We start from the raw sequence: 16500 nt of genomic DNA, 5'->3' as shown, positions 1-16500 counted from the left end.
GACGACCTCCTGCATTAAGTCAGTAGTAAACGCAGTTCCTCGATAAGTTATTAAGATGGAAGGGGCCCCATGACGTAGTACGATTTCATGGACAAAAAACTTTGCGACTTCTGTATAGCGGTTCCGCGGGGCACAGCTTTGGTTTCTGCGTACCTCGTTAGGTAGTACGTTGCGACGACTATCCATTTGTTTCCTGCGGACGACGTAGGAAACGGACCGAGGTTGACCTCTTTCGATGAATTAGGGGAAGCAGTTTCTAGCGAGGCGACATCAGTGAAGGCAGCAATTTCATGGAGGAAGGCGACAGCTGTGCCTTGCGGTAAGTAAGCGCTGATATTCGTTGCTGAAGTTTGTCATCAGGACTAATGAGCGTCTGTGCTGAAGCTTGACGAGGCCCCGTGCAATGCAGATGTTCCGCTCAAGCATTAACGGAATGTTTGCCTCCGTGATGCCCTCATAGCTGTCGAATGCATCGCACGTTACCAGGGTCAGTAGGCTGCTTCTTGGCGGTACCGTTATGCTGTCTTCGACGATGCGCAAGGCGCTTTCGGTGTTATTCTCGTCGCTAGGGTAGCTTGCTATGGCTTTTGCCGTAGAGAACGTCACGCTCAATTTTTCCTGAGTAATTATGGCTCCATTCGCCTGTAGAAAGTCCATGCCGAGTATCAAGTCCCTCGAGCAGCTGGGCAGAATAATGAAAACCCCGATGTACGTAAATCCACGAATATTCACCCAAGCGGTACATCTGCCCACGGGAATTCGTAGATTCCCTCCAGCAGTACGCACATGCGATCCAGTCCACTGTGTAAAAACTTTCTTTAACTTTGACGCAAGCTCCCCAAGTAACACAGACCGTAGCGTAAACGTTGCCTGATTGTAACAAATGTCAGGCAACGTTAAACAGCCAACCTCAACGTTGAATGTACGTTGCCAGCTGTACGTTCAAGTGATGTCACAAATAAATGTCACAGCAACGTCCCGACACCCACGTTGTGTCAACGTTGCATGTAAACATCAATTTAACGTGTAAATGGTATCAATGTAGCAACGTTACAAAACAGCACGTTCCCAGAACGTTGCCGGATGTCACCAATATTGACATTAATGTGATGCCAGGCTGCTGTAGCAATTCATATGTATACGTTCCATGCAACTATAAGATATTTTCATTTTCAACTGAACATTCATGTTTATCATACAGTGAGGTATGGAGATGTATAGTGGTTATGCAGTAATTAATGTCTTCTAAGGAACACCATGTTAAATTATGTTTATTATGCTTCTCCAGAGATAAGATCTGCTACAAATTATATCAAATGGCAGAAGCATTCACATGGAAAAAATGCTAATTATTGCAACGGTTCACCTATAATAGACAAAGTTACGCATAAAAGTATTCCCTTCTTCCACACCAAATGCACAAGACTTTGTGACTGCTTGCACGCCACATGCCCCTAAACGTGGAAACATTAAGCAAGGGTCATCATGAATAGGCACAAGCCTCATGATACGAGCTTCATAAAAATTATGAACACATCCACACTGCACAGTGAATACACACAGATCATATCTACTTGTCCATATGAAAAACAGTGCATTTTTTCAGTTCACGTATGGTTTACATCATAGAAACGGCACTAGAGCAAAGGTCTATAAGCCACCAATACGGCTGCAAACACATCGTACACCAGCGCACATTTGTTTCACACACCACACAGGACACATGCACGCTGCAGACATGTTTTTTTAGGAGTAATCTTCGCGAGCCGCACGATAAACACAGAAGGTACGGACGACAGAAGCAAAACCCGCGCCCATTCAACACACCGACACGAAAGGAAATGCGGACGATACGGGTGCAACCTGTGCCACACGAGCTGTCAACCCTCATGGATTTGATCCTTTCCGACTGAAACAGTCACAACGCGCACGGAAACATCGAACACTGCACATCTGTACCTCCGATATCATGTCAACAATTCCTGAGGCTACAATTCATGTTGACGACATCAGAAAGTTATTTAAAACTAAGTGACGGCGAAGGAAAAGTAGGCAGCATCGCTAAACGTCATGGATTGGCTTCGAGACAGCCCAAACCGTTCAAACCATGCCACAGCGACGGCTTGATAAGGATAAGGTAAACGAATCTCGAAGGCCATGCTTATGCTGGCTGCAGACGGCTGAAGCAATTCAACGGTAAAATACGTTATAAAATTTGTTTCTACGCTAAACTATAGTGTAAAATATAAATTGTTCTACGGTTATTTTGTCTCGCAACATCTATAGGTAGTTGTGTGTAATCCGGCACAAAATTTTAGTATGCGAGTGTACTGGTTAATATTTTTGTCATCACAGAGGCCACAACATTCTCACAAGTATGCAGGTGGCGCTATTGTTTTTCCTCCATGTTCTGTGATGGCGGTCGTATGTGCGGGGTGCTACGAGCGTCGCGTTTGCTTGATAGTGTGTTTTTGTGTTTGCTGTTATGAAGTGGGTCGCAGTTAGCGAGCACAGAAGTGCCTGAAGATACCTTGTGTCATGCTGCAAACTCGCCGTATGCATGGCGCGCCAGGCAAATGTGGTCCAACGCTTTTACGCCGTGGAGTGCGGCCTCTTTGTTCTCGTTGTGGAAAGTTGGGTGGACGTCGCAAAGAAATAATGTGTGTTAGCGCGCCTCAGCTCGTCCACTACGCAGCGGCATGTATGCGGGGAGTAACATCGTCGACGCAGCACCGGCAACTTGGAGAGCGCTTCGCGACCGCGTCGTACCATTCAAAAGGTAAGCAATCGTGCTGGCTAACTACACGCGTGTTGTGTGAGCTTCTCGTGCGTGCATATCGTGCGCGAGCGTATGAAATAGAAGTCCCGCGACAACAGTGATACCTGTGCTGATGCTTGCTGAACGCTGGTTGTCAGCACTTAGTTACGCAAGTTTATTGCGTCGATGCGAAATTGAAAATCTTGATAAGCGTTTTCTTCCGATGAGAAACAACGTTCGAAAATAATCGTGTTTATCATGTGCGTGCTGCGCGTGAGCTCCCGCTTTTCTGCTGAAGTTGCATAATAACGACTCATTTGCCTCTTCACCGATTCTCATTGCAATGACGTTTCCTTGCTTACATGGCAAGGAAACTTGTTTCCTTGCCTCGACCTCGTAAATAATATCTGCTTACGAAGTTTTCGGTTTACGACAGTTTTAGAGAAAAAAATTACGCAATCGCAGCTTCCTACTTGTCCAACTTACTTTTTAAGACAAGTATTTGACATACCTTATACGTAACTAAACATGACAGGGGAAAGTTAAACTGAGTCATGAAAAAAATGAATTGTTTTTGCAAGCAAACATTTCTTTGCTATGTGCTGCTGCGTGTCAATGATTTTACTGTGATCAAAGGGTCCCCATTATCAAGACATTCATCAGTGACTTCTACTTTGTGCTCTGTTGCCACCCTGCAATAATGCAAACATTGTTTTTGTGACTATATTTAGATGCTCCATGCATGTGTAGACAATTTGACAGCTTTATAAAGCTACGTGCCACTGCTATAAGTTAACACAGAACTTAATTTATAGTGGCGAGGCTGTGATCCATAACAGTGCCCACATAACGGAGGAGCCACCAGACCCATTGGCTATGCCTGCCGTAGTGCAGCGTGTAATCTGGATGGTCGGGTCAGGTAAGTATGTATGTAGTTTATGTGTTCCAAAAAGTCTTATCTCGGTATCATTTGTGGATAAGTTAATCGACATTAGTCAACACAGCTTACTAGTTAGCCCAAATATTTATGCAACTTGCTGTTTATTTGTGTTCATAGGTGTTATGCACACCTTATTGTGTTCTATATAAAAGTAGACCTAACATGTCCTGATGTTAAGTATTTTTTCTTGCATCAATCGCTTGGCTGCAAGTTACATTTTACTTTTGCTTAGTACACACTCTATTTATCACTTTTCACTTTGGTTTTCTTGTTTTGAAACTGTTCCCTATGCTGTAGGGTTTTATTTCCGAATTTTCAGTGTTTACACTACATTCTTGTGCAGCTTCTGCGCATATAAGAATTCAAAGTGTACTGGGCCAAATATGTCATAGGTGTAAGCACACAGGGTGCTTACCATTGTTTAACATTCATATTCACGATTATTTCTGTCTTGTTCCAAGAATAACTGCCACTGGCAAATACACATTTGATGAACTTAAACTTCTTGAAATGATACATTAAGGCCAGTATTCACTGTGGTGCAGTTACTACAGTTCTGAAGTGTTTTCTAGTAAGCTTGCTTTTTTCTCTCCCATTTTTTTATATTCTTGGCAAGCTATCCCCATTCATGCAAGTAGGCATTGTAGCAGTTGCGAGTCTGTGTCCAGTTACATTATTTTTCTTTTTTTTTCAAGTTAATACAGCATAGAACACATAGCTAACTGGTAGGTAGTTCATTGTATTGATGCTCTATTATTAAAAAAGCACACTATTTCGCACATGTCTGCTTGCTCTTGACATGTTTGCTGGTTATTGCAATGTTGCTCGTCAAATGAAATTGATTTTAACTACACCATACAAAACATTCTGATTGGCTTTAGTGTAATTTTAATAGTGACAATGAACCAACAAGCCCTAATTCTACAGCTGTCAAGAAGTATTTCTAATACTTTGGGGTCTCTTTCCATATTTTCTGTTTCATCCTGTGTATTTGGTCAGCACAGTGGGCATTCGGTCTATTCATTCTGCTTGGCGCTGCTCAGGTCAGAATATGTTCAACCTGCAAGTCCAAATTAGAATGATATGTGTACGACTTCATTTACTGGCTGGATGAATTGAAAAAGCATTATATCTAATTCTAAGAGTATTTTTGTCAAAAATACCAGTATCTAGAACAAGCATGATATGCACTGCAACTCTTATAGTTTCAAGTTAGGTAGGCAAATATATATAGGTATGTATACTTGTGCATATACTTTCTACATATTGGCTAGTGTTTTAGCTACACGAAACAGCCTATGTTGTCACTACTCTCAAGTCAAATTTATGGTTGATGCGCCGCTTGTTTTTGTTGTGCACTTACACTTATGTGGTGTCTTAAACACTTTAGATGCCTGACAGGTGAAGTATTGCAGCAGTAGACAGTTTTAGTTTAGCGTACGCTGTGTCATTGCGTACGCTATAAAATAGCGGGTCATCACTGCGCATGTGCAGAACGCTATCCGACCGATAGCATATGCATGCTATTTCTCAGATTTAGCATTGCCGTCTGTGCGTGGTTTGCGTAGTTTACGTTAAACATGGCGGCGGTCCCCGCTGCCCGCTTCGAATTGAATTTGGCATGGCTTTTGCAGAATTCGCTTCGTTCGTAGCAAATGACTGTGTAAACAGCTTTCGCTTACCCTCAGGCCGCTTTGACAACAGTGTAATATGGTTAACCTTGTGGAGTTTTCGAGATCGCTTCTCGTTTCGAACGACACGAAGCCTAACGAGGGAAACCTCCGAGATATGTCAGCGCCACCTGTCAGTGAAGTCGAGAGATAGGTGCGACGATGGCATATGGCCTCTGAGATCAGAAGATCTCGCAGGCCAACTAAAACTGTAATAAATGTGTGCTGTTTAGCGTACGCTGTACTATAGCGTATAGGCGTACGCTATTAGTTGCATATGCTATACTAAAACTGTCTAGTGTCGAAGCTAACTGGCACTTACTATTGCTACAGGATGCCAACAGATACCTATCACCGTATTTGTGCATTTTCTGAGAACCAGCCGTGTTTGCTAGGTGAAATTTGTAGTGTACTTATGAGTTTGCCGGTCAGTTCATGTAACTTTTCAGGGCAGAATTTACATGGGGAGGAAAAAGGTACCATACAACATGACTGCTGCTAACTGACCATTTATTTTGATGGAAGGATTAAAAATAGCAGCACTGGATGTGTGCTTATGTTGTGCACAATTTCGTTCAGGGGAAGGCGTAAGTTGTAATATAAAGGCATAAAATCACAATAAATGGTATTTGTGTAAAAAGGAAAGTAAATATGCGCAGACTAACTTCAATCACTTGTCATCTAGAAAGGACGCCTTTTATTTCATGAATTGATCATAGGGTCTGGCTCGCATGTCTTGTTTATGTGGTATGCCTCACTGATCTCTCGTGTCAATTTTTCACCGTAGGTGAAAACAGATGATCTTAATCCAGCCTGAAGTCCTATCGCGGCAATGCACGGCCAAACTGGACGAGCATGCTGGTCTTTTGAGTGAAATATGGGAATTTATTTGGCAAATTTAGTAACCGGCCAGTCTGCTCTGTGTACATTTGACCAGGTGTGAAAGGAATACAGTGAGCTGCCTCTAATACACACTAGACAAATTTGGTGGTATCTTTAACCAAGCAAACCTCCCTTGCCTGCTCGCCTTTCTCAATTCACTTGTGGACTGTCGTGCATATCCTGTCTACTTTATTTTTCGCTGGAATTGTGCGTGCATAGCAGTCCACATGAGAATTGAGGCTTGCTGAGTTAAAGATGGAACCCAATTTGTCTTGTGTTCGTCAGGGGTAGCATAGTCTGTTTCTTTGATCATGTATATATTCGGTCAAATGTACATGGAGCAGACTGGCTGGTGCCTCAACATGTGCCCAGGAGAGCACCATAATTCACTCAAGGGAGAAATATGTTCGTGCCACTTGACGATGTACTGACACGACTGGTGCTGCGCGCCAGATTTCGATTGTTCATCTATGGCAACCAATTGACCATCAAAATCAGTGACGAATACCACATTAAGGAAATGGGACATGTGTCAGTTGTAGAGATACAAGCTGTATTTTGGCTATCACTAATTGCTGAGAGGGTGATTAGAGACAGTTACTAGGAGAGCTCTTCATCTGGTTGGCTGGCACAAACTGTACCTGTTCCTGCACTGCAAAAAGCTGAGACTCTACTTGGGTTCACTGAAACTACTCTTTAAAATAAATTTGAAACAGGGTAAGCTCTATAATTGTGTGTGCAGCCCCTACACTAATGCCACTGGACGTACCTGCCATTTCCGGTTACATTTATCGCACGGTTAGGCATACTTCTTTTTGCTACCAGCACTTATTGACATAAAACCGATGGCCTATTGCACAAGCAATAAAAGCACATCAAAACGCTTGGAGTGATGTCAAATTTAGGTAGGTTCATGTAAACAAAGCAAATTAATTGCTTTAATAAGAAAGTTATGCAGACTGGGTGGGAATAGAGCTGGAGTGTGGAAGGAGCACGCTTCCCTTATGCCACGGCAGCTCTTTGGTTCTGGCTGACTTAAGGTGTGCCTAGTGCGTGTCACACTGTGCACGTCACATTCCAGCCATTTGGTTGACTAAAGGTGCTTTCACGTTCCCACACGTAAGCAGTCTTAATGTGTCTCTGCCATTTTTTATTGCAGGTACACCTAGAAAGTGTTGTATACATTGGCAATGATAACTGGGGCCTGCTCCAGTGCCATCGCCGGGATTCCCTGTTCTGCAAAGAACTGGCATAACTGATGTGGGGAGCCCTGGCGCTCGGCGTAGGAGCATCACAGGGGCTCCTTGTCGGTGCTTGAAGGACGACAATGCTGTTGAGAAGTCGACATTGAGCCCCGATAAATTAGAAGCTGTGGGTAGTAAGTATCATTCACATTTTTTCAAGTTCGTTTTTGTAATGTTTGTAACAATACATGTATTGCACCGAAATGATTAACCTTCCAGATGCATTTGATGCATATCTTTCGAAATGTGGTGCCCCTGAGGAGGAAAAAATCATGTTCTGATGCTTGGTTTTCGCCGAGCGGTTAAATCGAGTGACAAAGTTTTTCGCGTTTAGGTAGCCCAAAAAACATTATCGTCTTTCAAAAGAAACAAAAGAAGACTTAACAAACCAGCTTATATGTGGCTACTCATGAGTTGCATTTCTTTGTTTAAAAGTGCCTGCGAAGTGGTGCTAACCTACTTATCAGGTCCAGAAATTTCGATTAACACCGCTTCCAAAAGCTCGCGTTCTAAATTGGTTTTTCCACGGCCAGAACTTTCGCATTCGTCATCCGCGGATAGCAACGACAAATTTTGCAGTGTAGAGCAATGTTCAACCCTTCTCCCGATATGCAACACCTGTAGCGTAGTCCTAGCCGGTCGTTCAGGCACTGAATTGCAGTTCAGATGTAGGCAACAACAGAAGAGTCAAGACGAGAGACATACGGCAACTCTTTAACAAAAAAGCTGTATTTTTGCTGGCCCATGTTTATAGCCATCAGTCACTGCATTGCACATGCGCAATTCGCACCCTTAGGAAGAAAGTAAACTCTGTCTGACAAGTGTACAGATGGTGCGCTAATACACACAGAGCCAAGTCGCGAAATCTTTTCAGCCTCAATTATTTTATGTGTTAGTTGATCACCGCTTCTGCTGGAAACAGTACACTGAGAAAACGACGGTTCACAGTCACACGAACTGCAATGACATTCAAGCCTACTGTCACGCACATTTTTCTTGACATTGTATGAGTGTTCTCTCAGCCGGTGATTGATACAGCGTCCCATTTGACCTATATACTGTTTACCACAGGGGGAATACAATAAACCACGTTGCTAACACAGGTGACAAACGGAATTTGGTGTTTTGTTGCATATGTGTGGCGTGCTGTGACATTGCTTTTGATTACACAACTTTTGAATGATATGCAATTTTCCTGATATTGTGAGAGCTTATGAATGTAGGGTATGACGGCCAGTTTTATGTCTGTCAGATGCAGTGACCACATGACCTCTACTCTGAAAAGCGCATGCACCGAGTGGTTGCCATGTGATCACTCCATCTGACAGACTTAAAGTGGCTGTCATACCATACATTCATAAGCTGTCTCACAGTATCGTGAAAACTGCAGATCGTTCCAAAGTTAAAGTTGTCTTCTTTGCACCTCAGAAGCTTATAATGTTGTGTAATCAAAGGAAATGATTCAGCGCAGCACACAAGTGTAACAAAAAGCACAAAAATCTGTTCGTCACCTACGTTAGCAACATGAATTACTGTACCTCTCTTTCTTGTTGTAAACAGTACATAGGCCAAACAGGACGCTGTATCAATGACCAGCTGAGAGAACACTCATACAATGTCAAGAAAAACATGCATGACAGTTGGCTTGCATGTTGTTGCAGTTCGTGTGCCTGTGAACCATTGTTTGCTCGGTGTACTGTTGTCACCAGAAGCGGTGATCAATTAACACGTGAAATTATTGAAGCTGAAAAGATTGCGCGACTTGGCTCTGTGTGTGTCAGCATCTGTACACTTATCAGAGTTGACCTTCCTAAGAGTGTGAATTGCGCGTGTGCAATGTGATGAGTGACGGCTATAAACCTGGGTCGCGGAAAATAAAGCTTTTTGTTGGAAGCCAGCACACGTCTATTGTCTCGTCTTTTGTGTCGTCAATATCTGTGCTGCAATTCACCAATATGTTGTACCAACAAGGCAAATTTATCACTCACTCATTGGAACTTTCATCACGAATGAAATGTGGTTTTGGTACCGTGGTAGAGCAGTCACATCATTTGTTAATTTTTGTTTTCTTCCAAGACTGAACCGGAAGTAACAAGCAGCCGTGGCATTGCAAGGAAGCTTTATGTTAAAGGAATATATTGATACTAACGTCTTAACTGCTTAGTGCAATAAAGGAAGTTGTGGGTATTGTTTATTGTGCTTTCCTTGCTCTTGTGTCCAAACTTATAGCTATAATGGTTAGGTTTTACTGAAATTTGCTTTTGATGTTTTCCATTATTCTTCTGCGTAAAGTCACTATTGTTTGTTGCACAGTTATGCGAAGCTTAAGTTGTTTGTAAGCATTTTTATAGCCTGGTTTCACAGTAAACATGGCTTACTTCAGTGTTTCAGATGGCACTTTATAGTTTGATGTAATTGATGTCTCTGCAGGTTACCACATTATTGACTTGGAAACCAGTGAGGTCTGGATGCAAGTGAAGCTACCGAGGGGGGCATGTGTGCATCACTTGTGCTGCTGGCCATCCTCTGCAAAAGTGATGGCTGGCTGTCAGTGCTTGGATGACTTTCTGTTACTCTACGCCTTGGGTTGTGTTGACTACTTCACACTTGCTGTCATGTCTGCAAGCTTAGGCAAAAAGACCGGCTGGATGCTTGGCAGGAGATAGTATCCAACCGCAGTGTTACTGTGTTGTGTTGTACATTACAAAGTGAAGGAGGACAGTATTTGTGTTGTTATTAAGAAGTATAAATTGTGTTCTGCCATTGAAATAAGGGAACTCGACAAAAAGCAAAAACTATCGAAGTTTGACCTACATGGGAAGGCAAAAGATATTTTGTTGTAGTTGTAGCTGTTAGTAGAGTCTTAATATGCGATAGAAGACCTTGATATTTAATAGAAATTATATTTAAGTGTGTTATCAGTGTGTTATCAGTTTTTAAGTTACTGTTATATAAGTGTCATTTGTTTGCCAGGTTGATGTAAGCAGACAGTAAATAAATGCATGGTTTGACATTATAACCAGGTTTGTCTATGGCATTCAGTATTATTTAAGGTGGGCCAATGCATATTCATGGGTGCATATTCAACCACCACATATTCCTCCTGCACAAACAATTCCTACATACTAGCATTTGTTCTTAGCAGCTGATGTTGGCTATTATGCAATTTCTTGAAAGCACATGCAGCTACCGACACCTGATTTTTAGAGCAGCAAATCGGAAGAAAAGACTGACTTTTTTCTGTGGTCTAAGCCTAAATGATATGTTTAAGAAATGAACATTTGTGGAATATATTTACTTTCCTGCTGCGAGAACCTTTATACGAGAACATCTGCACATTGGACGTGCATGCTGCTTCTCTTGCTGTTATAGCCAAAATGAAAAATTGTTCTTATGAACCAATTCGCAGCTTTGCATTGTGCACTTTTACTGGCAGTTAGCATTTATATGCTGTGCTATGGGCAACAGCAAGACAAGTCAGGCAAACCACCATGTGAAACACTTTAAAGATTCTGGCTTAGGGCGCGTTGGTACTATATATAGTGCAAGACAGATGAGCTGCCCGCACAGCAGTGCTGTCAGCATTACACGGCTGACAGCACCGCAAACCCTTAAATTTATATTTGTTTGACAGATAATGCATTCTAGTAGTTTTCATGTCGTATATGCATGAAAATGTAAACAAGAACTGGTGAAAACAGCATTCTTTTACGTATATAGTGTATCTTACCACAAGGTAAGGTACACAGATATCTTGGTAAGCTACACAAGATATATACGTAAAAAACGCTGTTTTTCACTAATTCTTGTTTCACATTTTCATGCATATGCAACATGAAAAGTACTAGAGTAAATTATCTGTCAAGCAAATATAAATTTAAGGGTTTGCGGTGCTGTCAGCCATGTCATGCTGACAGCACTGCTGTTATGTATGTCTACAAATATTCTGCGATGTCAGTTGAGTGTTGCTTGAACGTCACATACGTACGTTGCCTGCAAGCTGAAGTGACAAAAGGCAACATCCACATTACGTTGCCAGGAAGTTCTGTTAACATTATGTTAACGTCGTGAATGTGCTGTTTAACGCTGCCACTACGTTACGGCCCAACGTTGTCTGGCGATCAAAAAGAGGGCATTAGCAGCATGTAGGCAACGTTATACGCCGACATTTGTGCACATTCAGAGAACGTTACGGCAACATTTTGCGTTACTTGGGTCTCTGCTCATAATCGAGCTGTCCGCACCAGTGTCAATTAAAGCTGTAACTTCGTCGTCCATGGTAAACAGTATGTCTGACGTTAACACTTTCATTTGGGCACCGAAGTGTGACCGAACGTCCGTGAGTTGTCGTTGTCGTCGTGATGGAGGATATGCAAAGCGCTCGACGTCAGGGGCCTCACCTCCGGTGGTCGCTGGACTCAGTTTTTCGGGTTTGCAGGGCTGGGTGAACGACGTCTACGAGCGTCTCGATGAAATGAGGGACTTGGCGATCGGTATCGAGCAGGCGATGCAGAACGGGGCTCATGCCATCGCTGCTCGAATGAACTGTCGCGATTCGCGATGAAGTTATCTATCACCATCGGGCGCTGGCCAGGTCGTGGATGAGGTGCACCTGGAGGGAAGCCGTGGAGGCCCACGCGTCGATAGGGGCACATCCTGTAGACGTGGCCAGCCTCTCCGCAATGAAAACATAGCGGTCTAGATGAAAACATAGGGGCCTGAGGTGAAAAAGCGCCAGACGTCGCTTTTTCTGGGCCTCGACTCCTCGATGGACGGTGGACTGCGACGCCTGAACACTACTTGTTTGTTCGGAGGGACGCATGACGTTTGAGGGGCCGTACAGCGACGGTCGTCGTACGGCGTCCGCATAAGTCATTCGGACTGGCTCCAGCTGTTGTGGTACCTCGTAGCGTTCAGGAGCTTGGACGGCTTGCCTATCACGTCGCGCACTATCTCCGCCAGAGAAATTCGGGCTGTCGGCGCGTCGGTTACCTGCATTTTGTGGAGCTCTTACCACAGCCCTGATCAATTCGCGTAGGTCCTCGAGGTGCTTTTCCGAAGTCATGCTAGAGGGGCTGTGCGAATGTTCCATCACGTTGCGGCTGTATTGTGTGGCACGCTGACGAAGGGCCCTTTCCATTGCTGTCGCTTCAGCAAGGAAGTCTACAAGTGTTGTGGGTGGATTCCGAATAAGTCCAGCAAAGATCTCTTGCTTCACACCTCGCATCAAGTGTCGCACCTTCTTGTCTTCGGCCATTGAGGCATCTGCACGTCTGAAGAGCCGAGACATGGCTTCAGTATACGTGGTGACGCTCTCGCTCGGGGCTTGAAATCTTGCCTGTATTGCCAGTTCCGCTCGTTCCTTCCTGTCCATGTTGCAATATGGCACGAATTCGGACATGTCGCTTCGTGGTTATGGAACCACTTCCTCGTGGAGTCTTAGAGCGCTAAGTACACGTTGCGCAACTTGCGCTATTCGTTACATCAGTTGCATTCGGCGACCCGCTCGAAATTGTATAGCTAATTTTCCACGTCTTCAGTAGCTTCTCCGTGGAATGCAATCAGCGTCTGTGGCTGGTTGACGATGAACTGCGCCGACGAAACAGCCGCAGCCGCAGGAGACTGTGCGCTCAGGTTCATCGTCCGGATACGATCGGGCTACAGACCGTGTTCAGGTTGGAGCCCTTGATGACGGCGGCTGGTGCGTACGTGTACTGGAGTAATCTCTCCCGGACTACTCACTGGCGATAAGTCAGGGGTACGCTGCGTCTCCGGCAATGGTATCATATACCTCGCACCTACACCAGTAAAATGTCACGAAGACAATTCATTCGAGCTCGCCGAAAGAGAACAGCCTTCTTTAATGATGGCCGACACTCAAGAGAACGCGCGGACACCTTCGCCCTTCGTCGTCTTCTCTCTGGCGATCTTGTGCCTGTAGTGGGCAGCTGAATTATGACGATCGGTGCCTGTAGTGGGCAGCTTACTTCGCTTCAATATAATAAGCTTCACTTAATTAAGCCGCAGTTAGGTTACTGACCCTCCCCAACGAAAACACGATGAACAGATGTCCTATCATGTCGTCTCAAATAGCTCAAATAGAACACACATATGGCACACATTGTTTTTTGCTCACTGGAAATCAACCACCAACCTGCGCAAAATGTGGTGAGAGGCTGAGAGTCCTCTACGTCCTCGTGGATCGTCGCAAAGCCGAAACAGAGCGAATGAAAAGTTTTCCACTAGCATATCGCTATCATTTCTCTTATGATCAGAGAGAGTGAGAGATCATGAGGAAGTAATTTACAGATGAATAAAGTTCGGTTGGAGTGCATACGGCAGGGATTTGCCAAATCCTGACTGGGAGCCTACCACTGCCGTTGAAAAGAAAAGTGTACCATCATTGCATTCTACCGGTACTAACGTATGGGGGCAGAAACTTGTAGGTTAACAAAGAAGCTCGAGAACAAGTTAAAGACCGCACAAAGACCGATGTAACAAAAAATGTTAGGCCTAACGTTAATAGACAGAAACAGAGCGGTGTGGATCAGAGAACAAACGGGGATAACCAATATTCTAGTCGACATTAAACGGAAATAATGGAGCTGGGCAGGCCATGTAATGCGTAGGATGGATAACCGGTGGACCATTAGAGTTACAGAATGGATACCAAGAGAAGGGAAGTGCAGTTGAGGACAGCAGAAAATTAGGTGGGTGAGGAAGTTAGGAAATTTGCAGGCACAAGCTGCAATCAGCTAACGTAAGACACGGGTAATTGGAGATCACAGGGAAGGCCTTCGTCCGGCAGTGCACATAAATATAGGCTGATGATAATTATCATTTCTCCTTCTATCCTGTCATGTTTCTTGGTGAAGAACTAACACCAAAGCAATGCTCCTCGGTTTCTTGAACGATGTTGTGCTACATTTTGTTACCCCAATAAATTTGTAGCGCACCCTCTCCCAAGAGGATGCCGCTGTAATATATTTGTAGAGCACATGTCCCATTTGTTTCAATCCTCTGTTTAGGCAGTAGTGCTTCTTACCAATTATTGCATCTGATGATATTTTGTACTTCCGCAATTAATTTTTCATGTTAATAGTACACCTCATTAGCCATAGCCGTAATCTTATAACATGTAGTTTTTGCGCACTTTACAGCGACTATTTTTAGGCCCCTTTACAGCCCCGTCACATCCCCCTCTCCGACTGCATCACCCGTCTTCGAACACATTTACACTAGCCTGGCGCTTGCCTGCCCCTGGCCCTAGTGCCACGAAACACTACTTTCATCATCATGAATTGCAGCAACTGAATGATAATCCTCAACCGAGAAAGTGTCAGAGTCGGATTGAAGATTGTTATGTAGAAGAAAAAGTTAATGCTCAGTGGCTTGGCACGGTAGGTTTGAATTCATGATCGCCAATCAGCAGCTACAGTATGTGCAGGGATACATTTATCTAGGTCAATTACTGACAGGGGACCCTGATGATGAGAAGTAAATTTACAGAACAATAAAGGTGGGTTGGAGTGCATACGGCAGGTATTACCAAATCCTGACTGCGAACTTGCTACTGTCGTTGAAAAGTCTACAATCATTGCATTCTACCGGGGCTAACACATGGGGAGGAAACTTGGAGGTTAACAAAGAAGCTCGAGAACAAGTTAAGGACCGCACAAAGAGCAATGGAACAAAAAATCTTAGGAGTAACGTTAAGAGACAGGAAGAGAGCGGTGTGGATCAGAGAACAAACGGGGGTAGAGGATATTCTAGATGACATTAGGAGAAAGAAATGGAGCTGGCCAGGCCATGTAATGCATAGAGTAGATGTAGTAGATGGACCATTCGAGTTACAGATTGGGTACCAAGAAAAAGGAGGCGCAGTCGAGGACGGCAGAAAACTAGGTGGGGTGATGAAAGTATGAAATTGCAGGTGGAAATAGGAATCACCTAGCGCAAGACAGGGGTAATTGGAGATCACAGCGAGAGGCCTTCGTTCTGCAGTGGACATAAAAATAGGCTGATCATGATGGTGAAAGAAACTCAAGAAGCCAAGGACCGCGCAAAGGGTGATGGAACGAAACATGTTAGGCATAAAATTAACAGACGGGAACCGAGGGGTGTGGATAAGAGATCAAACGGAGATAGCCGATGCTCTATTTGACATTAAGGCAGTGGACATAAAGATAGGCTCATGATGATGATGGAGCTACATGATGACCTATGTGACATTAAAGGGTCAGCTTTTTTGGCCTTCGATAAGTCTGGGTGATTTTTATTCAGAAGAAGAGCGTGGGCAGCCCTGCACGTGTGCTGCGGTGACAAGCTGTGTTGGGGAGTGTCAAAATCACGCTTATGTCTGCTTTTTTAGAACTTTCTTGCGTACTTATATAAAACGAGAATCAAAAACTTTAGCCAAGCGATAACATATGCTAAATGAAATGCAGGCTGACGGCTTTGTCTCGCTGACAAGAAGAGAATTATTTTTGCTGATGCAACGCTACGCCGTGGGATTCCAGAAGCATGGTGTTCAGCCCGGAGACCGAGTCTGTGTTCACATTAACAGCAGCGTCTATAGCTTTGCTGCTATGTGGGGCTGCGTTTTCGCAGGTGCAAGCATCGTGCTCGCCAAAACATCGCTCACAGAATGTAAGTAAGGCAAATGTGACATATATTTTTATTGAATCGGTAAACTTTACCACGACATTTCTAGCCAGGTGGGCGCAGAACCATTATCCGGAGGCCAATAACCTCCTTTTGTTCTAACCCAACAGAAATGTTGTGTTTCGTCCCAAAAAAATAAATCGATAATTAAATAAATAAGAAAATAAATAAATAATTAATATTTAAATAAAAAATAAAGTTTGATTATCATGTTCAGTCGCTCATTTGAGAAAGCGCGGTTGTTGAATTCTACTAGATTAGGGAGAGACAAAAATCCTTGTTGCACACAGGGTAGCACACTTAACGATAACTACTAACACTGATTGTGCAATGCATTATAAT

General features: G+C 43.8%; 1 protein-coding gene across 3 annotated transcripts in view; it reads left to right on the top strand.

The window, feature by feature from the left end:
• Positions 1-16500, top strand: part of LOC119450890 (uncharacterized) — a 177087-nt gene that overhangs the window by 84854 nt on the left and 75733 nt on the right. For all 3 annotated transcript variants that reach the window (XM_037714365.2, XM_037714364.2, XM_037714363.2), the window contains exon 3: positions 15942-16143. In XM_037714365.2, coding sequence (XP_037570293.1) covers positions 15942-16143 — 202 coding nt within the window. The remainder of the gene's footprint in view (positions 1-15941; positions 16144-16500) is intronic.

Source organism: Dermacentor silvarum, chromosome 4, assembly GCF_013339745.2.
Source record: "Dermacentor silvarum isolate Dsil-2018 chromosome 4, BIME_Dsil_1.4, whole genome shotgun sequence".
Classification (NCBI taxonomy): Eukaryota; Metazoa; Arthropoda; class Arachnida; order Ixodida; family Ixodidae; genus Dermacentor; species Dermacentor silvarum.
Note: the sequence above shows the minus strand (reverse complement) of the source record. Positions and strands in the feature narration are given on the sequence as shown.